Source organism: Adiantum capillus-veneris, chromosome 26 (genome assembly GCF_014529385.1).
Source record: "Adiantum capillus-veneris isolate H3 chromosome 26, ASM1452938v2, whole genome shotgun sequence".
Classification (NCBI taxonomy): domain Eukaryota; kingdom Viridiplantae; phylum Streptophyta; class Polypodiopsida; order Polypodiales; family Pteridaceae; genus Adiantum; species Adiantum capillus-veneris.
In genome coordinates, this window is record NC_140956.1 from 85,052,873 (window position 1) to 85,079,328 (window position 26,456).

Consider the following 26,456-nt stretch of genomic DNA (forward strand, 5'->3'; position numbering starts at 1 on the left):
CATTGTTTGACAATGACACAACAAGTGCTTCCCAATTGTCAAGCAAATTCATCAAAAGAAAGATAGCTTTCAACTTGTCATCAAATGGTTGCAGCCCTGAATCCTGAAGTTGACTCAAAACACCTGTAAACACATTCAAATGATCACATGCAGGCTTTCCCTCATCCAATTCCATGTTTACAAGTTTCCGCATGAGATGAACTTGATTCACAGGAGTTTTATTCTTATACGACCTAGTCAACTTCTGCCAAATAGCATGTGCAGTGTCAAGACACTTAATATCAGTAAGCACATCATCTGACACAACCATTTTGATATAAGCAATAGCCTTTTTGTTCAGCTTTGCCCAATCTGCATCTAACAAGTTTTCAAGTTTTGCTGCGAGCAATGCATCTTCGCAATCTTTAAGGAATAGAATGCCTTGCATTTCCACAAATCAAAGCCAGTGTCATCAAATCTTTTGATTTCCATCAAAGACTTTGACTCACTGCTACTTGTAGATGCATTGGAAGCCATTTCGATGCAAAATAGACCAAAAATTCACTGCTGTAATTTTATAACAGCAGGCTGCAAGTTGCAATTTTAGCCTCTTACAGGCTCAGAGAACACTGTAGAAGTGCAAGGAAACGTAACACTCGGTTACAAACACTTTATCCAAAGTGTACAGCAGTAAAAGAGATAAATTTCAGTAGTAAATACTGAAATTTCAGCACACACATGAAGCATACCTCCTGTGCATAAATGCTTCCACTTCAGCAGTAAAACCAAAGTGCATTTGCAACAACCTCAAACCTGCAACTGAGGTAAAAGCTGCTGCAAAATGTATTTTCAGCAATACATAGACTCAATGGGAAGCATCCACAAGTAAATACATGTGTTTTTTGTCACATAAACCTCCTGTATATGTGAGAGAGGTCTCAAACTCTGCTCAATTGTACCACAAATTGCAATACACGACACAAAATGTCCAGAATTGCATCACATTTGCAAAAGCCCCAAAAGTTTTTTTTTTTTTTTCTGAAAAAGATCTTTCTATTAAAATCACCTCAAGGGCACAAACCCCAAGGTAGAATTACATCAGAATAATAAAGAGAACATAGATAGTATCACCAAAAGATAAAAATCCTGGGGCAATCTAAGATACAAGATTGCCTCAAATCAAGGCTAATTATGGGGATTAAGTCTAGAAGACCTCCTAGGCGTCTTCAGAGACTTCTCCTCAACAGACTTCTTAGCAATTTCTACCAAAGAAGGGAAATACCGCTCATAAGCTCAATTTATGCCTTCAAAACTATTGCTGATATCCAAATCTGTGCCCTGAGAAATAGGTGGCGGATCATGAAGAGCTGGTGAAGAGGTATCCGAGGGGAGAGACGAACCATCTGCTCTGCATATATACACAAGCTTTGGAGCCTCTGTCCTCCTAGCTAGTTGTTTTCTTTTCTCCGCTTCCTTCCTTCTAGATTTTTCTGCTTCACTTCTTCTTCTTATCATACGAGCTTCCAATCCCCCATTCGCATGAAGTGCCTCTTGTTTTGAAGCTTGTTGCCTTTGATCAGGAGATATCATGCGGCGGGTACAAGCTGCAGCAGCATGGCCTTTTCTGCCACAAACAAAGCAGTGGCCAGGAAGACCAATGAAGAAAACCCTCCGTAGAATTTCGCCCCCATGGATGGTTGGGAGCGAAATAAATTGCGGAGGGTTCTTCGCCAAGGATGGGTAGAGCACCATCCTTATGGAGATTGTGCGATCCTCATCTTTAGGAATCACAGCATCTCCAACCACAAAGCCCAAACATCTCCCAATTTCATTAACATGCGGAGCAAATTCTGGAAGAAGTCCTGGAAATCTAGCTGTACTGCAATTCCACCTTCAAGTCCATTTAGGTCCATTCCCTGTGTCCATCTGGCAAGAAAACCTATAGCAAAATGAAAGTCCACAGGGCTCTGCGCTAGGACCTCCATGGCTTGATTTGTAGACTTGAACTGCACCCTGAAGAAGCCTCTCCCGAGAGGGGAGACATTCACAATCTTAAAGTTGACGTGTAATAGCGAAGCTTGAAAGTAGTCCTTCAATAGCCTTGCTGAGCATAAACTTCCCACCACTTTACAGGCCAAGGAACAGGACTCCAAGCTCACAGTAGATTCGTGAATGGCGCGTAAGGTGTCAGAAGAGAGATGAATACCTATTGCAAAAGCAGAAGGGGGGGGTCGGAGGGCCTCTGAAGGGTCTCCTGGAAAGGTTCCTCGAAGAGGAACGTCCGGCTCTGCGATATTCAGCTCAATCCCGACATTAAAGCTTTCCATCTCAGTCCTCGACCTGTGTAGCTGTGAAAAGAAAAAGGGGGGGGGGGGGATGGCTGAGGAGATGGCGAGGAGAGGCCCCAAAAGTTACTGCACAATTTGCTGAAATTTCTGAACAATCAATAAAAGCCCTCAATTTCTCAACTCGAATCCCCGAGAATTTCTCCTGTAATTACACCTGTAGGCGTAGACTTGAATAATCTTGCACTAATGTGCAAGACCCCCAAGTTTAAAGTGACAATTTACTGAAATTTCAGCAAATAGGGAAAATTCCCCAATTCTCCGGGTGGATTGGTGTTGCCCAAAGTGTCCCAAATGTACCTGTAACACTTGTACTTGCTGTAATTAACAGAAAAAACCTGTTTTTGAAGAGAAACAGCCCGAAATGACCTGTTTTCAGCTTATAAGCACTTGTGGGCTGAGGTATTGTCTTCCCAGAAGTCCGGGGAGGAGAGAGAAAACACCTGCGCTTACTGCTTTTAGAGAGAGAAAACTGCGCAGGAGAGAGAAAATGAAGATTTCTCGCGAGGGAATGCGCGCAGAAGTAGGGAACTTGGCTCTGATACCAGTTTGAAGTGCAAGAGGGACTGGCGATGGATGTAGCAGACCACACGAGCAGAGAGAGAGAGAGAGAGAGTGCGAGCGCTATTGCAGAGAGAGGGAGAGAGAGCCTACGATTTCCAGTTGTGTTTCTTGGGCACACAACTAAAAGCCCTATGTTTTATTATTAAGGGTACAAACTTGTGACCATTTAAATGGCCTTTGGGTGTGAACACACCCAAGTATAAAAGAATGAATAAATGAGTAAGAGAGGCTATAAGAGGGCCTCTAGACCCAACATCTCTCTCTCTCTCTCTCTCTCTCTCTCTCTCTCTCTCTCTCTCTCTCTCTCTCTCTCTCTCTATGGTCATTTTGGCCTTTTGAAGACGTTAATATAACATTTCATTTCATCTCTCTCTCTCTCTCTCTCTCTGTGCACCCCTGCTGCCTCGCGCTCTTCCCGTGCTGCCCTGCTCCCTCACGCTCCCCCTACCCCCCTACACCCCCGCCCCCCTCGCGCTCCCCCCCTTTTTTGTTGCCTAGTGCGTAGAGAGAGAAAGTTGAGAAAATTAAAACGTAGAGAGAGAAATGAGAAGCATAGACAGAGAAAGCGTAGAGAGAAAACCTGCACGCCAATAGCGAGAGAGAGAGAGAGAGAGAGAGAGAGAGAGAGAGAGAGAGAGAGAGAGAGAGAGAGAGAGGGAAAAAATTTATCTTCCTCTCCTCTCCCTCTCCTTTTGCAACCTTCAATCATGAGGAAACAAAATGGCAAGGATGATCCTATGGAGGATGCCATTCAAAAATGCAAGGAAGAAATGAGCGAGTCCATCAACAAGATTAATCGCCACCTTCTAGGTACTATAAAGGCACTCGACGAGCGCGTCGGCACAGGAAAGCACGATACATACACTTGAGGACCGTGTGAAGGCCCAAGATGAGGAAATCGCACTACTCAAGAAAGAGCTCGCAAAGGTGCGATCGCAAAATGTCCTCGAAGACGGAGAGCTTCAACTCTCGGTAGTTAAAGAGCTTAACACGATTAAAGAACAAGTGCAGGCCATCAAAGAAGGTGAGCAACAACAAAAAAAAATGACGACCTCGTGGGTAGATGTCATCACAAAGACCCAACAAAAAGCAGAAGAGGCCGAGAAATGGATAGAGATCATCAAGAAAGGAAAGGGCAAGGAAATAATCCCCACACCAACCATCATTAACCTCACACTAGAAGAGGAGCAAAGGAGACGTGTGTGGGCCGTACACGTAAGGATATGTGGCCTCAAAGACCAAGATAATGTGGATGAAGAGGTGAAAGAACTCATGACTATGGTGGGGTTTAATGAGCAGACGCATACGAGGGCTTTGTGAGTGGGCCATAAGAAAAGTGGGAGTAAGGGGGAAATCGCGAAGGAAAGGGTACTCATCCTCCGTTTCCCCTCCATGGAAGCGAAGGACTTCTTGAAGAAAAGACCGATTCTAAAGAAGACAGGCATCTTTCTTGGAGATGACCTCACCCTTCGCAGATTGCTCATATGCAAGACGTGATGCCGGAAATTAGAGCGGCAAGGGAAAAAGGGAAGATTGCTTTTTACCGGGATGGAAGGGTGGTGATACTGGAGCGACGCTCCGCATGACAGTGCGAGACCTATGGGACCACACTAAAGATGGCAGCCTAGAATTGTAATGGGTCACTCCGTCTTGATGTAGGTGCTTTTGAGGATAGTTTCATTGGGGGAGAGATCATTTTTTATTCTGAGACACATCAAGCCCCTAGGCAATCCATGCCATAGGTGAGCGGATATAGATGGGAGACAGCTTGCAAACAGGAGACCAGATCGGAGCATCGAGGACGGAGCTCAAAGGGAGTGACAGTTTTATTCAAGGAGGAGTTGCAACCATTGATATATATAGCGCGCAGGGATGAGCAAGCCAGGTACATGTGGGCAGATACCTCTACATTGCTATGTGATACTTTCCTCCTAATACGTCAGTATATGCATCACCTAAGGACAGTCCCCCTTTGCTATTTTGGATAATGACATATGAGAGTTTTCCAGGGATGGTGACATTATCATACTAGGGGACTTCAATGCTAGGACTACCCATCACCAGACAATATTTTATGATACTTCCGAGGAGATGCTTAGGGAGCTGGACGTTACAGAGAAGATGGGCCTATCCAGACTATCACAGGATGAGGGGTACACTGAATATGGCACATACTTGATAGATATGGGAACTGCACATAGATTGGCCATTTTGAATGGCCTACAAAGATTTCCTACAGTTGGAGGTTTTACATGCTTTCCACATCGACATGGTGCTAGTACAATGGATTACGTTATGGCCCAGCCAAGTCTCATTCCATTCTTATAGGATTTCATGGTGGGCACTAGGCCAGTTGGAGTAGTAGTTGATCATGCTATCTTCTCTTTCACTCTTACGTTTCAGTTCAGCACAGCTCCATTAGGAGAGGTCCCCGCACACACTCGGTATACCTTCGTAAGGGAGACGGATTCTGTATGAGATATACAAGCAGCTATGCACTCAGGAGCCGGGACGCCCACTAGATGAACTCACTCAGATATTGAAAGAGACGTTCCATGATGCAGCATCAGAGGCATACCCCCACAGCCAACCTACACGGAGACGATCTAGAAGCATGCCCCAGAACAGCTGGTATGATGAGGTGTAGAGAGACGAGGATCAAATTACAGAAGGAAGTGCTCGTGGGTATTAGCACACATAGACAGTCACAGATTATCTTTCGCCGCCTAGTGCGACATAAGAAAGGGCTTATCTATCCCAGCTAGAGCGGGATTTGTATCAGCTATTTATGAGTCAAAGACTCAGGCGAAGCATGGAGGCTATTCCAGGAGCATTCAATACCACCTGCCGTCGCCTCCACAGAGACATGGGGGGAATATGCCACATCTCTCTACACAGCATCAGGGCAACCACCTTTGCCGGACCCACTACTGAAATACCCTGAGACATGTACTTTCTTTACTGCCGAGGGGATAAGGAAAGCCATTGACAGGATGAAGACAGGGAGAGCACATGATCATGATGGTCTGGTAGTAGAGCAATTCATCCATGCCAAAGATATGCTTGCAGAGCTTCTTGCTATGATGTTTAATCGAGCCATGTATGAAGGCTTTCCTGAGACTTGGAGTATATCCACGATTGTGCCTATCTTCAAATCAGGAGATCCATGATTCCCGCGAATTATCACACCATCATGGTTGGTCACACATTGGCTAGGCTGTATGCATCCGTTCTTGAGCAAGAGCTGAGTAGATGGGCAGAGCGAGAGGGCATACGAGCACCAGGGCAGGCAGGATTCAGGAGAGGTTTCTCCACTCTTGACCAGGTTCAAACACTCAGAGCTATCATTGAGGAGGGTAGACACCATGGCAAGAGGATCTATTGTAGCTTTGTGGATTTCCGCAAAGCGTTTGACATAGTACCGAGAGTGTAAGGTGCAGTGGAAGTGAATGTTGAACTTTGCTCAAGATGAGTGCTCCGAACTGTGCTCAAGGTTCCTTTTACTTACGGAAGGCAGAGCCTTTCGTTCCTTTAATGAGAGAGTGCAAGTGATCACAAACAAAGTCGATAAACATTGTGAATGAAGGTGCTGAGACTGAGAGATAGAGAGAGAAACCAAACAAGTTGTCCAACCCTCCTCCCAAGGCCCTTCTCTCGATGGCGAGAGAAGTCTATGCTATTGATTGCACAAATCTGGTACAAGATGCCGATGCAAGTTGAGAGGCTACGATGCAATGAGTATCTAAGTTGTCGACGACGGCAACGACGAGACTGAAATGCTAACTGCTCGAAGTACAGAATCTGCTACTGTCTAGGCTGCTGAAAAACGCTGAAGTTGTTGCTGATTGTGCTGCTGAAAACGCCGTCTTCAAGCTGTCCAAAACGCTGTTTTGCTATCCTTGAAAACGCTGCTGTGCTGGCTACAAAAATGCTACCATGCGGGCTGGAAAACAATGTGGATCAATGCTGAAAAACGCTGTTGTTGTTGGCTGAAAAACGCTGGTCTAAGGCCTTTGAAAACGTTGGATTTGCTAAGCTGCAAGCGCTGATGTGAGGGGCTCCTTGGTGATGGACTGGCTGCTGAAAATGCTGGGCTTGCTTGAAGGAAAACGCCAGGTCTTCAAGAGTTCTTGCTTGAGAGAGAGACATATACCTGCTGCAAGGTGACTTGCCTGTGCACTTCCTGCTCTTCTGCCCGAGAATGCTAGCGCTGGTCTTTCTTATATATTGTCTTAGGCAAATTGCCCTACCCAGCTTCCCAACAAAAGTCACTTGAAATTAATAAGTGAAAAATGGCTAATATAGGGAAAATAGGTCTGTGCATTGGAAAATGCTCCTGATGGATTCTAATGGTAATGTTGATGGTCATGCTGCATGCAACCAGAGGATATGTATCTACTCTAAGTGCTTGGGCATGCACGGTCTACGAATAGACTCACAAAAGTGCCAGAATACTCCCTAAGCTATACTGATTGGACTGACTGGATTGACTAAACCCTTGTCATGAAGTAGCTTGTCCACGTACACATAGGGTTAGATGTGTCACGTGACATCCCCTCCTTTTTAAAGTGAGGTACTGGTACCGATCTGCATGGCTTCCTTGTAGGCGGCCAACACCTCGGGATAATCGTTGAAAAACTCTTCATCTACCCACACTGCTCCGTGGGTTCCTCAATCCTTTAACTTCAAAAAGTATTGTCATACTTGCTTCTTTGAACCATGGCGAAACCGATGTAATAACACTTGCTCCGGCACCCATGACTTCTGCTTCATCGATGATCTCCGGTTCCTCTTCTTCCGAAATGCTTTGGAGGTATTCCGTGAAACACTTTCAACCAAAAAACATGGAAAACGTTGTCCATTGACCATGAGTTAGGCAATTGCAATTTCATTGAAACCTCATTTATCTTTTTAATGACAAGAAATGGACCACATTCGAAAAGACAACTTGGGACACTTCTTTCCAACTTGCTTAAGACGTTGCTTCATGATTCTTAAATACACCCAATCCCCTTTTTTGATCGAAACATCCTAACGATGCTTACTAGCCTGCCGTGAATAAGATTCTTTAGTCTTGCTTAGCCAAAGCTTCACACTCTCAAAAATCTCATCCAATGAGACTGACTTTCAGCATTGGCATCAGGCATTTGACTGACCGAGCGAGTCATAAGTGACTGGAACAGAAGGCCAAAAGCTGCCTCATACGGAGTTTGCCCAATGTGGCAGAGGAAAAAAAGTCATTCAAAATAGCTTAAACCAATGGGAGATAGAGCTCCCAATTAGATTGTTGATCATGCACATATGACTTTAAAACATCAAAAGCCAACTCATTGTAAATCTCTGTCTGACCATCTGACTCTAGATAAAAAGCCGATGAAAAATTCAACTTAGTGCCAAAATTTTCAAAGAGTGCGCGTCAAAATTGGACGTGAACTTAACATCCCTATCTGAAACAATTGATTTTGGTAAACCACAGAGGGAGTACCAATGCTTTATGAACAACCGTGCCACATCTTGTGCAGTGACTGTGGCCTTACAAGGAATTAACATGCCAAACTTGCTGAAACAATCAACAATTGTCAAACATTGAGTGTTCCTTGAATGCAAACTAGGTGGAAGGTTAATCACAAATCCATGGAAATATCTTGAAAAGGTCCATCGGGAATAGGCACCTTTTGATATATAGTGCACTGTGTGACATAACGAAACACATCTTTCCACATTTTAGGCCAATAAAAGAATCTTTCTATTTTTTCCAAAGTGGTGTTCATTTCCCTATACCTACCCGTGAGAGAGTCATGTGCATCATGCAATATGGCTGGCTTGAGAGAGGGCAACACACACAGACGTTGATGAAAATACAACAAACCATCACGAACGAGATAGTTGCTTGGTCCTTGGGAAGCAAGAGCCTGCAACCATTGCTTACCAAACTCGGAATCCGCATACTGGTTCTTCATGCTGTCGAAAGACACACTCTGAATAGAAACTGTAGATCTTGACTCAAGAGCCAAAATCTGTCCTTTGCAACTCAATGCATCTGCAACAGGGTTAGCTTTTCCAGTCACATACTCAATCAAACCTCCAAATTCATCAAAAAATTATGACCACCGTGCTTGGCGATCACTCCAATGTGCATTAGACATAGATTGGAGCCACTTGAGGGCTTGGTGATCTATGCGAACTGTAAACTCTCTACCATACAAAAAATGCTTCAAATCCTTAAGAGAGTGAATGACAGGCAAATGTTCTTTATCATAAACTGAATAGTTCTTTTCTACACTATTGAGCTTCCGACTAAGGAAAGCTATGGGCAACCATGCTGGTGAAGCATAGCGCCTATGGCAACATTGCTCGCATCCGTCCATACCTCAAAGGGGTCATCCCAAGAAGAAGGATAAGACACGGTGCTTTTGTCACCGCAACCTTGAGAGCTGCGAAAGCATCAATGGCTGCTTCGGGCAAGTCTACGCGCTGACGGCGAGTCTTTACCTCTTTCAAAACATCAGTCGTAGGTGCGGCAATGCGTGCAAAATTCTCTATGTGCGAAATATATGCTTGACATAAACCAAGAAAAGAATGCACATCATATGCAGTTTTGGACAAATCCCAATTACGTACTTGTTCCACCTTTCCGAGGTCTAGCTTAACGCCGTCTGCAGAAATGATATAACCCAGATAAGTAACTTCAATGAGAAAAAACTCAGATTTCTTAGCTGCAATGTACAACTGACACTCATCCAAACGGGTTAGAACCCTTTCGACATCCTTTTCATGTTGTTCCTACAATGCAGAAAAAATGAGAATATCATCTAGAAAGATGAACACACATACACCAACCATATCGTCGAAACGGCAAATCATGAAACGATTAAATGTACCCAGGGCACCTGTCAATCCAAAAGCCATAACAACATACTCCCATTGCCCTCGCTCTTGTGAAAAGCGGTCTTGAAGATGTCGCCTTTTGAATACCCGTATCTGATGGTATCCACTCTTGAGATCGATCTTACTGAAAACCTTTGCCCCTTCGTGTCTATCAAGGATATACTTAATGCGAGGCATCGGAAACTTGTTCTTGACGGTCATCTTGTTCAATGACCTGTAATCAACACACAAACGAGACGAACCATCCTTCTTGCGGACAAACAAAATAGGAGCAGCAAAAAGACTTACACTCGGACGTATGAATCTTCGAGCCACCAACTCCGTGAGTTGCCGCTCTAACTCTTCCTCCTGTGTCTTGTTAAACGGTAGGGAGCCTCACTGACAGGCTGTGCACCCTTCATAAGCTCGATACGATGGTCCTCCAGCAGCTCGAGTGGGAGGCGGGGTGGAAGATCATCCTGCAAAAAGAGTTGCTTAAACTTGGTAAACAAGCTGAATACCTGTCTGGAGCCTGAATGCTCTGGGAAACTCGAGCAGCATAGATGAATGCCGCTTGTGCTCCACGTCGTAATTCACGCTTTACCTGCACATGAGAAATGAGAGGCAAAGAATGCAGACCCTCCTCCGCACGAATGATTATAAGAGAGTTACTCTTGGCATTTAATGTGAGAGTGTTGGCCTTCCAATCAATGAAAGGCTTATGCTAACCATCTAATACCCAAAAGCATATCACATCCTGAAAGAGGAGACACGAGAAATTTCCTACGGAAAGCAGCTTGTTGAACTATAAACAACACATCAAGGCACTCTTTCGTGATGAGAGAGTCCATACCGGGAGTGAGCCAGAGACCTCGAGAGGAGATTTTTGACTAACCTCTAGGCGAGCTCTCTCAACAGGAGAGGCACTAATCACATCATGCATACCGCCTGGATCAAACAATATGATAAAACGCTGACCCTTTACATGACCATAACACTTCATGAGAGACTCATCGATGTGTGTGTCACAGACATGCGAAGATTCAACTTGGTTCATTAAAGTGCTTGTGGTTATTGTGGGTGCCTTAGGTTCTTTAGGTGGGACTGTCTTAGAACAAGACTTCTTAATGTGACCCTTGACGTGATACCAATTAATGGCATCACCAACAAAGTACATAGCTGCCGTCAAAACCTTGCTATTTCTTGTCTTCTTAGTTGTCGCAAAATAAGCATTAAATTGATTCAACCAAGAATGAATAATAGTAGAATCCATCTTACCATCATACTTATTGAACGTCAACTTCTCGGTGACTGGGTTGTTGGAGTCCAAATCTCGGCTTGTGCCACTTGAGGAACTACCAACATCTTTTGCCCGCTCGGATTTTGAGGTGAGAGCCTGTCGGACAAACTCTTGCATGCCTAGGTCTCTTTGCATCTGTCAATCTACCTCCAAGGCCGCTCGTTTGTCTTCGGTTTCCAAGCGCGCTTGCACACGCTCACGCTCAATAGCCGCCTTCCTTTCTTCTTTTCTTTCTTTTCGTTCATCGCGCTCGCGTTCCAAGGCAACGCGAGTCGCTTCTTGTCATGTTATCATGTCCATCATCGACTTGATCAACGCCTCCATAGGATTCGGTGTAAACCGTGGCGTAGATGGGGAAGGGGAAGGGTCGGAAAAACCTCCTGGTGGGGAAAACTCTTCTTCGCCACTCCCATGCTCACCACCTCCATGCGAAGTATCCATTCCGCTTCGGGTGATGACCATACACTTGAAGTCTTGGGTTCTTAAGTTCACGAGGAACTTGGATTCTTTTGGGTCTTGGTTCTTGAGGTTCTTGAGTTCTTGAGATTCTTGAGGGTCTTGAGGTTCTTGAGGTTCTTCTTTCGCTTGCAATCTGTGTTAGAGAAGGATCTTCTCTTCACCCGAGTTTTACTCTTCCCCGCAGGCGCACCCCTTGGCGGCCTTGCGCTCACACCAAGGTTGCTTTTTCCCACCTCACGTTGATTGGCCGGCCGCTAAGTACACGGTCCGCTTGCAATGAGTGAGAAGAGAACAAGGGGAGGCTGGACAAGCCCTTCTTTCCTAGGTTTCCTGTCACTCTTCAAAAACACGATTAGGAATAGAAACGCCCAAGAAGACTTGGGTTACGTGCGACCGCAACAAGCAAAAAAAATTCTTGTGGTTCTTTCCTTGAGTGATACAAAACGCTGCCCAAGCTCTGATACCTATGTAAGGTGCAGCAGAAGTGAATGTTGAACTTTGCTCAAGATAAGTGCTCCGAACTGTGCTCAAGGTTCCTTTTACTTACGGAAGGCAGAGCCTTCCGTTCCTTTAATGAGAGAATGCAAGTGATCACAAACAAAGTGGATAAACACTGTGAATGAAGGTGCTAAGACTGAGAGATAGAGAGAGAAGATTACGACACCAAACAAGTTGTCAAACCCTTCTCCGAAGGCCCTTCTCTCGATGGCGAGAGAAGTCTATGCTATTGATTGCACAAATCTGGTACAAGATGCCGATGCAAGTCGAGAGGCTACGATGCAATGAGTATCTAGGTTGTCAACAACGGCCACGACGAGACTGAAATGCTAACTACTGGAAGTACCGAACCTGCTATTGTCTGGGCTGCTGAAAAACGCTGAAGTTGATGCTAATTGTGCTGCTGAAAACGCTGTCTTCAAGCTGTCCAAAACGCTGTTTTGCTGTCCTTGAAAACGCTGATGTGCTGGCTACAAAACCGCTACCATGCAGGGCTGGAAAACACTGTGGGTCAATGCTGAAAAACGCTGTTGTTGTTGGCTGAAAAACGCTGGTCTAAGGCCTTTGAAAATGGTGGATTTGCTGCAGCTGCAGGCGCTGATGTGAGGGGCTGCCTGGCGATGGACTGGCTGCTGAAAATGCTGGGCTTGCTTGAAGGAAAACGCCAGGTCTTCAGGAGTTCTTGCTTGAGAGAGAGAGAAATGCTTGCTGCAAGGTGACTTGCCTGTGCACTTCCTGCTCTTCTGCCAAAGAATGCTAGCGCTGATCTTTCTTATATATTGTCTTAGGCAAATTGCCCTACCCAGCTTCCCAACAAAAGTCACTTAAAATTAATAAGTGAAAATGGCTAAAATAGGGAAAATAGGTTATGTGCACTGGAAAATGCTCGTGATGGATTTTGATGATAATGTTGCGTGCAACCAAAGAATATGCATCTACTCTAAGTGCCTGGGCATGCACGGTCTGCGAAGAGACTCACCAAAGTGCCAGAACACTTCCTAAGCTATACTGACTGGACTGACTGAACCCTTGTCATGAAGTAGCTTGTCCACGTACACGTAGGGTTAGATGTGTCACGTGACTGAGAGCCAGACTTATATGCAGACTACAGGACATGGGTGTGCCTATAGAGCTGATATGGGGTATTTTGGCTTTATACAGGACAATGATGGGGCGGGTACGCACTACTGAGGGAATGTCTGACATGGTCCACTCCACTATTCGAGTGAAGCAGGGATGCCCCTTTCTCCGACTCTTTTTGGGATGTATGTTGATGAGTTTTAAGACTATGTAGAGCGTCAGGGAGACAGAGGGGCTTAACTAGCAGGGACATGGATTCCGTTGTTACTATATGCTGATGATATTGTGTTGGTTTCTGACTCTCCAGAGAAGATGCAGCGTCATTTAGATGTTGTGCACACATTAGCTCGTGACAGTGGATTGTCTGTCAACCTTAGGAAAACCAAGCTTATGGTGTTCAATACCACATCACAGTGGGTCAGGAGGTCAGCACCCACGTACATATAGCGAGAAGACTGTGGAGCACACAGATGCATATACCTATCTTGGGGTAGTTTTCAGTGGACCGGTGTTTTCACTAAGGAGAGCATCAGAGACTAGACTGACAAGAGCCTATGTAGCCTTGGGAGGACTGGAGAGGATGTGTTCGCAGGTTCAGTTTCAAGAACCACGAACAAAGCTCTGGTTTTTTGACACTCTAGTGACTTCAGCTTTGCTCTATGGAGTTTAGGTATGGGACCCTCACTAGACATCATGGGAGATCTGGCAGCACAGATGGATGGAGATATATGGAGAGGCCTTTGGTCTCTATGATCGCTCGGATGATTTGGGCTAAGGCCTCAGTGCCGCATGAGATCACTAGAATTGTACTTCAGGATTTGATTCAACTAGATACCAGAAGCACATGGATACAACCGGTAAAAGAGTTGGGCATGAAGATGGCTTTCTATAGAGAGCATCTCCTCCAACTAACAGAAGATGGATATGTGATCGACCGGCCTATATGGACACTCATTTATCCTATGGGATACGATGTGCTATTGGTCAGATGCGCACATCATTGCATCAGCTAGTGATTGAGACTGGCAGATTTAGGAGAGTACCAGCAGAAGCCAGGATATTCCAATTGTGTTATACAGAACCAGAGACAAACTTACATCACATTTGTCATTGTCAAGTATACTATGAGATACGAGGCTGCTTTCACTGTCTATTCAGAGAGGGCTTTGGACCGTTGGCTAGAGTCATGGCATATCAGGATCAGAGATGCCTAAACTTATTTTTGCTAGAGCTGCGCAGACACAGGGAGTCTCTTAAGGAGACCATGCAATGGGAGACATTCACAGAGGGAGATCACTGACTTCCTTAGAGCAAGGACTCAGTAGCCAGATGAGTATGCTTCATATTAAACTTCACAGCCCACTTCTACCAGAGGTATATTAGTGGACAGAGCCACTGAGCTCGGGAGAGCTAGACGTCCACGTCTCCGGGGGCGACCACAACATCGACGGAGGCTCCATCAGAGCTATTCTAGCACGACATGGGAGACGCCCAGTACGACTATTTACAAAGGCGGACATTGACGAAGCTCTTCAACGACCGATGCAATACTTTCTCGGACACCGCCCAATGCCGGGCATCCTCGGGCATGGATGATGATGATGATGTGATGATTTCAGTTTGACGATCTTAGTCTTTTAGTTTAGTTTAGCCTTTCACTCTACTTTATTTTTGTAACCAGACATTGGATTAGATCCACAAGGATTGTATCAATTTGGTCTCATAGGTCATTTTGGCCTCTTTGAAGACGTTTAATATAATATTTCATCTCTCTCTCTCTCTCTCTCTCTCTCTCTCTCTCTCTCTCTCTCTCTCTCTCTCTCTCTCTCTCTCTCTCTCTCTCTCTCTCTCTCTCTCTCTCTCTCTCTCTCTCTCTCTCTCTCTCTCTCTCTCTCTCTCTCTCTCTAACCCTACACTCCTGCACGTCTCTCCCTAGGTGAGGGCGGCCCTGTGGGGGGAGGCATTAGCCTCAGTCTCGCCTGCCGCACAGAGTAGTACACCCACAGCCCATCAGCCCATCCCGCGGCTCTCTCCCCGGCTCTGTATCTCGCAGCTCTGTCCCCCGCGACTCTGTCCAGCTGCTGCACCACCTTCGCGCTGCTGCATCCCCGCGTGGGTTGGCATCCAAGGGCCGCATCCAAGGGCCTGCAGGAGAACGAGGCCGCTCTCGCGCTGCTCCGAGTTGCCTGACTGCAGGAGAAGAACGAGGCGACACTTGGCATCCAAGGCTCTACAGTCGAATGAGGCGGCATCATAAACCTAAGGTCAAAAAAAAACAAGGGATTGTTCTCACCTCCGGAGTAGAATGACTTACGACGCCAATCGCTCGTATCCGCAAAACTTACCTTGCGGTCGTAGCAGCACCCAAGAAGGACCCATTTGCTCGCCAAGATGCGAGAATCACGACTCTAAAGGCCCAGGATCAAGAGCTCATTGAGGAGAATGCTCAGCTCAAGGAGAGTTTGAGCAAAGCTTGAAGAAAGGAAGGACACCGAAAGCCAAGCTCTAACTGCGAAAGCACATGAGGGAGAAATCAAAGCAGCCCAGGAAGAAGCTCATGAAGAAACACATAAAAAGATTGTCATTGAAGTACAAGCAGCACTACAAGAAAATTGATTACAAGAATCCATTGGCATGAAGGTTCGGATTGGCGGACTCCATCCGCCGTGGTGCACACACGAGGATACTCTTCAAGATGCAATCACCAAGCTTAACGACATTCTCCAACCAATAACTATCAAACCAGAAACCATCTCGTGGATCAACGACACACAGAGGAAGGTGCCACCCAAGCAGTGTATCCTTACTTTCAAGGACAGAGAAGAGCGGGGGAAGCTACTACGCCAGTCTTACCTCCTGAAGGGAACAAAGCTGTGGATCGCCGAAGAGTTGATCCCAAATCAACTCAAGGTCAAAGAAAGTGAACTCAAGGAGATGCACGAAGCCCGCAAACAAGGCAAATGGGCAGTCTACCGAGGTGGTAAAGCCATCATCCAGGAGTTTCGAACTCCCAAATCGGCCCCCCCTCCATTGGAGCCCCCTTAGGTTTCATCCCTCATCTTCCTTTTCATTTTTCATTACCCTTTTGACGGACCCTCAGTCCTTAACTGATATGTATCTATGCTTCGTTGGAAAGCAAGCGTTGTAATGTTTTGTCATCAGGTCCCATAGGTCATATCTGACCTCCGCGGACAATAATTCTCTCTCTCTCTCTCTCTCTCTCTCTCTCTCTCTCTCTCTCTACTACGTCGGTGTAACAGACTTGGACACTCCAAGTCAACAATCAATCGCGACAGCACCAAATAACCACTTCAAAACAATTCACAGATCACAATAGATTTTCACTGGCCCAGGGGAGTTCCGTGCCAAGAGATATTGGCCCCAAAGACTGGCGCCCCTTTCGGTATTTCTTTTTGTATTAATCAGTTTAAAACAATTCACAGATCACAATAGATTTGCATTGGCCCGGTGGAGTTCCGTGCCAAGAGATATTGGCCCCAAAGACTGGCGCCCCTTTCGGTATTTCTTTTTGTACAAGAGAGTGGGTCGGGATTCACTCTTAGACTCTGCGTCCAGATGCTCTGAGAAGTGAAAGCCCAAACCACTTATTTAAAGTTACAAGGGATGCCCAAAAGCAAAGCCCCAAAAGCTTGAAAGCAAAAGCCTCAAAGCAAAAGCTCTTTTCCATCTCTCATAGAGAGCTTCTGAAAGCAAAAGCAAATTCTCTCTCTCTCTCTCTCTCTCTCTCTCTCTCTCTCTCTCTCTCTCTCTCTCTCTCTCTCTCTCTCTCTCTCTCTCTCTCTCTATGAGAGCAACAAAAAGCAATTATACTTTTCTGGCCAAAAGCTGAGATTTGCGTCGCTCAAAAATATCCCAAAAAAAAAAAAAAAAAAAACGAACGCAGAGTCTGAGAGTGAAACCCTAGCCGCACTCTTGTACTTTGATCTGATTAATATAAAAAGAAATACCGAAAGGGACGCCAGTCTTTGGGGCCAATATCTCTAGGCACGGAACTCCGCCGGGCCAGTGCAAATCTATTGTGATCTGTGAATTGTTTTGAAGTGGTTATTTGGTGCTGTCGCGGTTGCTTCTTGGCTTGGAGTGTCCAAGTCTGTTACAATCAGTTTATGCATCACCTAGAGGACAGTCCCCCTTCTCTATTTTAGATGATGATATATGGGAGTTTTCCAGAGATGGCGACATTATTATCTTGGGGGATTTCAATGCTAGGACTGCCCATCACCAGACAGTATTCTATGATACCTCAGAAGAGTTGATGCGGGAGCTTGATATTACAGAAATGGGCATGTCTAGATTATCACAGGATGAAGAGTACACTGAGTATGGCAGATACTTGACTAATATGGGAACTGCACATGGATTGGCCATTTTGAATGGCTTACAGAGATTCCCTGCAGCCGGTGGTTTTACATGCTTTCCACATCGACATGGCGTTAGTACAGTGGATTATGTTATGGCTCCACCAAGACTCATTCCTTTTGTGGTGGGAACTAGGCCGGTTGGGATAGCTCGATCATGCTATTATGTCTTTCACTTTATCGTTCCAGTTCAGCACTACTCCATTGGGAGAGGCCTCCACACATACTCGGTATACCTTCACCAGGGAGACAGATCACGTGTACACTGATGAGATATACAAGTAGCTATGCACTCAGGTGCCAGGACAGATCACGTGTACACTGATGAGATATACAGGTAGCTATGCACTCAGGTGCCAGGACGACCACTCGATGAGCTCACCCAGATTCAGATAGAGACGCTACATGAAGAAGCCTCAGAGGCATATCCCCACAGCCAACCTACATGCAGACGATCTGGAAGCATGCCTCAGAACAGTTGGTATGATGAGGAGTGTAGAGAGATGAGGATCAGATCACACAGAGAGGTGCTCATGGGTACTACTACACATAGACAATCACGGATTATCTTCAGCTGCCTAGTGTGACGGAAGAAGAGGGCTTACCTATCTCAATTAGAGCGTGATCTGTACCAGCTCTTTATGAATCAGGACTCTAGTGAAGCATGGAGGCTTTTCAAAGAGCACTCTCCACCGCCAGCCATCACTTCCACAGAGACATGGGGGGAATATGCTACATCTCTCTACACAGCATCAGGGCAGCCACCTTTGCTTGACCCTCCAGAGGCATGCCCAAAAACATGTACTTTCTTTACTGTTGAGAGAGTGAGGAAAGCCATTGACAAGATGAAGACAAGAAGAGCACAGGATCATGATGGTCTGGTAGCAGAGCACTTTATCCATGCCAGAGATATGCTTGCAGAGCCTCTTGCTATGATGTTTAATAGAGCCATGTATGAGGGTTTCCATAAGACCTGGAGTATTTCCACTATCGTGCCTATCTTCAAGTCAAGAGATCCTATGCTTCCCGGAAATTACCGAACCATCATGGTTGGTCACACTCTGGCTAGGCTATATGCATCAATTCTTGAGCATGAGATGAGTGGATGGGTAGAGAGGGAGAGCATACGGGCAGCAAGACGGGCAGGGTTCAAGAGAGGTTTCTCCACTCTTGACCAGATTTTGACACTCAGAGCCATTATTGAGGAGGGTAGACACCATGGCAGGAGGATATATTGTAGCTTTGTGGATTTCCGCAAAGCCTTTGATACAGTGCCACGAGCCAGACTCATACGCAGATTGCAGGACATGGGGGTGCCCACAAAGCTGATCTGGGGGATCTTAGCTTTATACAGGACAGTGGTAGGACAGGTACACACTACTCACGGCATGTCCGACATGATTCACTCCACCATTTGGGTGAAGCAGGGTTGTCCCCTATCTTCGACTCTCTTTGGGATATATGTAGATGAGTTTTCAGATTATGTACATACACAGGGTGATAGAGGTGCCCAGCTTGCAGGGACATGGATTCCGTTGCTATTATATGCTGATGATATTGTGTTGATCTCCGATTCTCTAGAGGGGATGAAGCGTCATTTGGATGCATTGCATGCATTTGCACGGGACAGTGGATTGTCTGTGAACCTTGGTAAGACCAAGGTAATGGTGTTTAACACCACGGCGCACTGGGTAAGGAGGTCTGCCCCCACTTTTACCTATGGTCAAGAGACTGTGGAGTATGCAGATACATATACTTATCTTGGGGCAGTTTTAGTGGTCCAGTATTTTCCCTGAGGCGTGCAGCAGATACGCGATTGACCAGAGCCTATGCAGCATTGGGGAGACTTGAGAGGATATGTTCGTACGTTAAGTTCCAAGAAGCTTTGGCTCTTTGACACTTTGGTCACTTCGGCCATGCTGTACGGAGTAGAGATATGGGGCCCCTGAGTTGATCACCATAGCAGAGCTGGCAGTACTGATGGATGGAGATGTATGGAGAAGCCCTTGGTGTCTATGATTTCTCGGATGATTAGGGCCAAGGCCTCAATACCACATGACATTGTTAGGGCGGAGCTCATTGCTCCTCCATTGGTAGTGGAGGCACTCACTTGATCAGTTTCATTTATGCATAGCACTTGGGCTCTCCCTAGAGACAGATATGCTCGCTTAGCACTAGAATCTGCGCGACAACTGGCATTGCAGGGAGATAGATCATGTTGGTATGCAGAGAGGCATCTTGGTTTCAGTTACATGGCTTTAGTATGGATCGGCCACTCCCATTTCACTACTCTCTGGATGCACCCTCCATCTCCCTCACTAGGGTAGAGATTACTAGGCTCATCAGACAGGACTTGATTCAGCTGGATACGAAGAGGACATGGATACAACCTACACATGAGCTAGGTACGAAGATGACTTTCTATAGAGAGCATCTTCTCCAACTCACTAAGGATGGTTTTGTGATCATACCAGGATACATGGACACTCATCTACCCCACAGCATTCGATGTGCTATTGGTCAGATACGCACATCCTCACATCAGCTAGAGATCGAGACAGGTAGATTTAAAGGAGTACCCGCTGAGTCCAGGATTTGTCAGGTGTGCCAGATAGAGCCAGAGACAGAGCTACATTACATATGTCACTGCCCAGTATATTATGAGATACGAGCCGCTTTCATTGTCTATTCAGAGAGGGTTTTGGGCCACTTTCTAGAGTCATGAGATACAAGGATCAGAGATGCCTCGGATTATACTTTCGTAGAGAATTTCTATAAGTTATATGGCCTTCCTACTAATATTGTTAGCGATCACGACAAGAAGTTTATAGGATTCTTTGTGGAGCAGTTTCTAAATGTCACAAACTGTTGACTTGTCAAGCCATTGAAGAACGGAGCCAACCTGCAGATCCTGGCCGAGGGGCCTAACCCCTTAGAAGCAGCAGCAAAAGAAGCAGAAGCAACACAAGAAGTTTTACCAACTTATATAGACTAGCCGTGTGGCCCATTTTTAAAGAAGTTACCACCAACTTATGGGACCCCATCCGATGTCCAAGTGATTTGCGTTTTTAAAGAAGTTCCCACCAACTTATGGGACCCCATCCAATGTCCAAGTGATTTGCGTTGACATGTTGACGTGGCAGTAATACGAAGTTTCCGCAATTTGCACTGACATGCTGACGTGGCAGCTGTATGGATTTTCGTATTTTTTCGCTGGCTGATTTCAGCGCCAGCTCTTGAAACCAGATGCTTTTAGAACTTGTTGCTTTTCATGTAAACTGCTTTTAGAGGCCAGGGGCCTTTAAATATGACCCATGGGCTCTCCACTCTGGCAGTCTACCCCCGGGAGATGCAGAGTAGAGGTATGGGACTTGTATTTCGTTGAAGCAATATAAAGAAATACCGAAAGGGGCGCCAGTGTTTGGGGCCAGTGCTCTCTTGGGGTGGAACTCCACCACTCCCCATCTCGTGTGTCATGCATCTCTTTCAGTTCAGTGTTATTTTAGGTGCTTAAAGTTGTTTGGTCTGTTCTTTTTCCGTTGGCACGTGGTGCCCATCCCCGTCACACTGAATAGTCGAATACTACCCTCGATCTCAGTACCGCTGCTCATCTTTAGACTTCAACTGTAGACTAACGTCAGACTAAGTGTATTAAGTAGGAACTCGATGACGCGTTAAGAGCTTGTGCCAATAAAAAGAAGCAGATTGATTTGGAGGATATTTACCAATCTTAGAGGTTGCTTAGAAGTCAGATTAGTTCTAGATATGTTTCTATTGCAAAAGTGGGATTGGTAGAGTGCAAGTCCTTGATTCTAGATATGTTTCTATTGCAAAAGTGGGATTGGTAGAGTGCAAGTCCTTAAGAGTATCCAACTTCGGATGAGAGGCATGGACAGCCCATAAGGTCGGCAAGAAAGGAGCCAGCTACCTTAATAGTCTTCCCTTTGACATGGAAAATTTGGAAATAAAGAAGTGAGGAAACATCGGCCCATCTCGTCAAAATGGTGCTTCCATGACTTTAGAGCATGTAGCACAGAGAATAACTGGTCTCCATAGATGTTGAGAGATGATTCCTTAGCTAGAAGAGGACGACACTTATTAAGCAACCACTATACCTCATGGCCATCCTGCTGCTCCAAGGTCGCAAGGCTAGTGCCACAAGCGTGATTAGCTTGCAAATATCTATGTATGCACACACAAAGACGCGCACGCACGCACACACATAGTTGACATGAAGCACCTGTATAGTTGGAGGAAGCAAGGGTCGTTTCCCCTTCAATTCGGCTATCAAAAACTCCAATTTCTTCTCTTCACTCCACTGACTATAGATCCCAATTTCAAGAAACTCGGTTATTGCATCCAAGCTATCAGTGTGCTTGCTTGATTCCTAAAAGACAGATGCGCAAGCAAGCAAGTCAGCGTGGTAACTGTTGTTGAACTTCAAGCAAAAGCATGACGCACACACCTGCCGCAAATCTAACTGCATTAAGGTCATTCCAAACGTTGCAACACGTCTTATCAGATCTGCAACACGGCCATCTGCCACGACGTCGGAGAAGCAAGATTGCTTCCAAGGAGAAACAAAATGATATCTCAGTTTCCATGCCCTTTTTTAAAAAACATATGTAGACAAAATATTCATAACACCAAACGTAAAGCAGATAATAAATCAAAAATAAGCATGACTTCAAAAACAGGGAAAATAATAATTTACCATGGAATCATAACAAAGCAATAGGGGCTCAAGCAGTTCTTCTGGCTTATCATAAAATTCTGACTGATTGTAGTCAGAATTGATGCCATCCAGGAGTTCCTCCATGCGTCTTCGCGAATTGACAAGCTGGCACAAAAAGCAGAAACTATCAATGTTCAGTATGAAAATCTAATATAAACAGAGCCATCCCCCAGCTAACCAAAGTCTATCAAGAATAAATGCAGAAATTATTAACACAAAGCAACCTTCTCTCTGACGTGTCCAAGGACCACTCTGTAAGGTTCAATATCTGGGCGTCCAGTCATTCTGGGATAGAGCAGCTTGTCAACACTTGTTTTTCCAAGAGTAGAATCTGCATTAGCTTTTTTCCTGGCACCAGATTGGCCAGGTACACCAGACACTGCAATTGTAGGTGTCTGTGACCCACTATTGGCATTCTGTCCCAAGTCACCGTTTGCATTAACAAAACCAGAACCATTTGCATACTCAGCCTTTTCTGTCATTGGCAACAAATCTTTGGATGGCAAAGTAGAGTTTGACCCTGCATTGGCTGTTGTATCCTGCAGAAACATCTAAAACTTGAGTAATGCTTTACAAGCCACATTCATCCACTTAATACCTTGAGAAAGTAACCTGAAAAGTTGATAGAATATCAATGTCGTCTTTAATAGGAAGTTCTGTAAAGGAGATATGGCCCTCTCCATCAGCACCTACTCAATAACATGACCAAAGGGACCATTGACAAAGAGGTTTAGTGATTAAGAAGTATGAAATCTGTACTTCCAAACCACAAATCATCAAGATTCTTTAATGTGCATTACTCTAATGTAGATTTAATCAACCACTATAAAGCAGTTAAAAGCCTCTTATAGGAGTTCTCATTTACAAAAACACTACAAGGCACATATGTACCTATTGGGTTCCTTGTCATTTAAAAGATTGCTTATCTCCCTTCTATGAGATTAAGAATACTCACCAGCATAGGCAGGCAAGTCAGCTCCAGCTGGAAGCTGTGTTGGAAGAGCAGACATGTGAGTATCCATATACTTTCCATGGCCTCTATGTGTCCGTTGATGTGTCCAGCTATCATGATGGTGCTCGTCCTGCTCATGCTCTGTACAAGTTAAAATTCAACTAGTAAAAGGAAATTAGGAACCTTTCTGTGCAGTGGCAGAGTTTCTTTTTCTGAATTAAAACACTCTTCTATAATTAATCAACCCCCAATACAAGGTATGGAAGCATGGGGAGATTGTGCAATGATACAAACACGTGACGAGTTTTAGGGTTAGGGTTCTTGCAGCTAGACCGGAAGCACAACTGATCAGTACGCATTTCCATCAACTTTCAAGTCACAGACCTCTCTCTAGAAAAATGGTCCTTACAAATCTTTCAGCCATAGCAAGAAACTTCCTAACAGTACATTGACTGTACGGTGCAGCGGAAGTGAATGTTGAACTTTGCTCAAGATGAGTGCTCCGAACTATGCTCAAGGTTCCTTTTACTTAGGGAAGGGAGAGCCTTCCGTTCTTTAGGAGAGTGCAAGTGATCACAAACAAAGTGAATAGACACTGTGCGTGAAGGTGCTGAGTCTGAGAGATAGAGAGAGAAGAGAATACAACACCAGACAAGTTGTCAAACCCTCCTCCAAGGGCCCCACTCTCGATGGCGAGAGTGGTCTACTATTGATTGCACAATCTGGTACAAGATGCTGATACAATGAGTCTAAGTGCTTGCTATGCCGAAAAATGTATGCTGCCAGGACGACGATGCTATCTGCTACTGTGACTTTGTGTGCTAAAATACGTTGTCTTTCTTGCTTGGAATCGCTGGATCTACTGCCCTTTTATCTGCTGCATGTCACGAGGACATGGCAGTTGTTAACTATGTCACGAGGACGTGGCAAATGCTAACTTTAGTTGTTGGTTTCTTTCCAATGGGTTTTGTTTTATTTATTTTGGGCCGTGAAATGTGTTCGCGTCATTACCTCCGGTATGACTAGGGGAACATTTTACAACTCTGCCGCGAAGTCAACTAGGCGACCATTCGGGAGATTGATAGGCGGCAACCCCGAAACGGGCAAAAGCTTGTAAATACGCCAAGTGTCACTTTTGCATGAACTTGCCTCATGCAGAAAAAAGGGCGCTGATTTTTAAGCAGGGAGAGGCTTCATTTGAGTTTTTTGTCATAGGTTAAGAGCTATGGAGTGCTTTCTTTCCCTCCCATGTATAGTGTGGTGCTAGGAGTGATGCCCTGCACGCTACACACTGCGCTCTCTCTCCCCTACGTGCAGTTATGTGATGCCCCAAAAGAGGGCTCTTCATTTGACTGATGTACAGCTGTGTCGGTTCATGCCTTTGTGCTGAGGCAAGAGCCTCCTTGAGCAGGAACAGGGGTAGCTAGTTGCTACTTTAAAGCAGACACCAGTGAGGGTCCTCACCGTCATAACCTCACCGTACAGGTGCAAATTCAACGCAGTCTATGCGAAGAAAATTGACTGCTTTTCAGCCATACGGACGCCAGAACCTCTGGGAATCGTGCCCCAATGGCAAAGAACAATTAGGGGACTGTTTGGGGCTGAAAACAGGGCCAAAACCAGTAAATACAGCGACCTGAATTTACTGTTTTTGGGCAGGAATCAGAGCGCGAGTTTTGGGGCTATTATGGTGCCGAAATTTGGCCAAATCATGTAGTATCTAGTGTGATACAGGTAAAGGATTCCCAGGACCTTACTTTGTAATTTACCCTCTCAAAGAATAAAGAAATACCGAAAGGGGCGCCAATTTTGGGGCCTACAGGTTGTCGGCGTCTCCTCGGGGCATTCTAGCTTCCGAGCCGTGTGTGTATTCAAGTGTTAATTCCCGCCGTAGGTTCTCTTTGCAAAATGCTCTGTGTGTGTGTGTCTAAAGTAAAGAATTTCGGGTGAAAGCCAACACCTACCGCCCTACGGGACGGTTTCAAGGTTCCATTGCCGGGATATCAATCACTTTTTCCTCAAAGAGTGAGCCTCGGTTGTTTTGGGTAAAGACACAGAGTGCAGGAACGTGGTATTACACTATGGCCGACAAAGGGAAGGGCATTATGGAATAGGGTTCCTCTTCAAAGGACAAACGGGAGATTCCTATGGTTTTCGAGATTGGCGAGAGCTCACGGCCACGCCAGTCTGTACCTGCTGTCAATGTGAATGTCCCCTCCAGTAGTACAGGGCTTTATGACTGGCAACTTGAGGATGATGCGTTCAAGACTCAATTAGTTGCCGCGGTGAGTGTCTTTTCGCAGTTGGTGCAGAATCCAAGGTTTATGGAGTTCTTGCAAGTGTCCCCAGTGCAACAGCAAAACAGGCAACCTACGCCGCGTACGGAGCTTGTTGAGGCTCAAGCCCAGGTACTTCATGCGGCTCAGGAGGAAAGGGAACACTCGCATGTTGCGGAGTCAGGGGCTCCAAAATAGGTTCCTCCCATGCTTGAACAGGTGGCTAGAATACCTATTCCTCAGGTTATGCCAGTACCTTTCAGAACCAGCATGCTGTCTTGAATGGACAAGGAAATGGATACCAAGCTATGCACCCAGTTTTTCCACCACCCACTGTATATCCTGGGTATTTCAAGGGTGGATCAGTGTTCCAAAGTATGGCTAGTTATGCGCCTAGAAGTCAGCCGTACATGCCAGGAACAGTGTTTGGGGGTATGCAAGGCAGCATGCCAAACCCCATGTATAGAAGTATCGGCATGCAGCAAGGTTTTCAGAGCAACCACGGCCAGTTTGGGGTGCCACAGGGTCATTCTGGCATGGCTGGTTTTTCTGGACAGCAGCCAGATATCGCACCTCTGACGCAAAACGTGAATGGCCAAGATGTGCCGATCATGCCTACTACACTGCCCATGTTGCAAACCATTCCTCATGACAACTTGGGGGCACTGGAAAAGCCAAAACTTTACAAAGAAGGTGGTGCAGCTGTAAAGTTCAGTACCTTTAGTGGCTTCGAGGATAAGACAAAGGCTCTCACTTTTCTCCAACAGTTTGATACAGCTTATGCAGGAGGGAATTTCACAGAGGCCTCTAAGGTCAGGAAAGCTGCCACTTTCTTGAAGGACAATGCGCTTACATGGTGGACGACATTGTTGATGCAAGGGCAGGCATCCGCCACTTGGGTTTACTTCAAGCAAATGTTTGCATCTGCTTAATTGTCATGAATTTGAAGCCAACGTCATGACAAATTGGCACCAGCTTACTTCAGCTTCGTGCAAGAGCTTGCTGGAGTACAATAGGAGGTT

General features: G+C 45.5%; 1 protein-coding gene across 3 annotated transcripts in view; it reads right to left on the minus strand.

Annotated features, from left to right (window-relative positions):
- PPC4 (phosphoenolpyruvate carboxylase 4) overlaps positions 1 to 26,456 on the minus strand; it is a 90,066-nt gene that overhangs the window by 13,597 nt on the left and 50,013 nt on the right. For 2 of the 3 annotated variants that reach the window (XM_086502225.1, XM_086502224.1), the window contains exons 11-16: positions 23,162 to 23,299; positions 22,819 to 22,895; positions 22,431 to 22,745; positions 22,186 to 22,311; positions 21,937 to 22,038; positions 21,712 to 21,858 (exon numbers count right to left, since the gene is read on the minus strand). In XM_086502225.1, coding sequence (XP_086358351.1) covers positions 21,712 to 21,858; positions 21,937 to 22,038; positions 22,186 to 22,311; positions 22,431 to 22,745; positions 22,819 to 22,895; positions 23,162 to 23,299 — 905 coding nt within the window. The remainder of the gene's footprint in view (positions 1 to 21,711; positions 21,859 to 21,936; positions 22,039 to 22,185; positions 22,312 to 22,430; positions 22,746 to 22,818; positions 22,896 to 23,161; positions 23,300 to 26,456) is intronic. The other variant, XM_086502226.1, reaches the window with a different exon arrangement.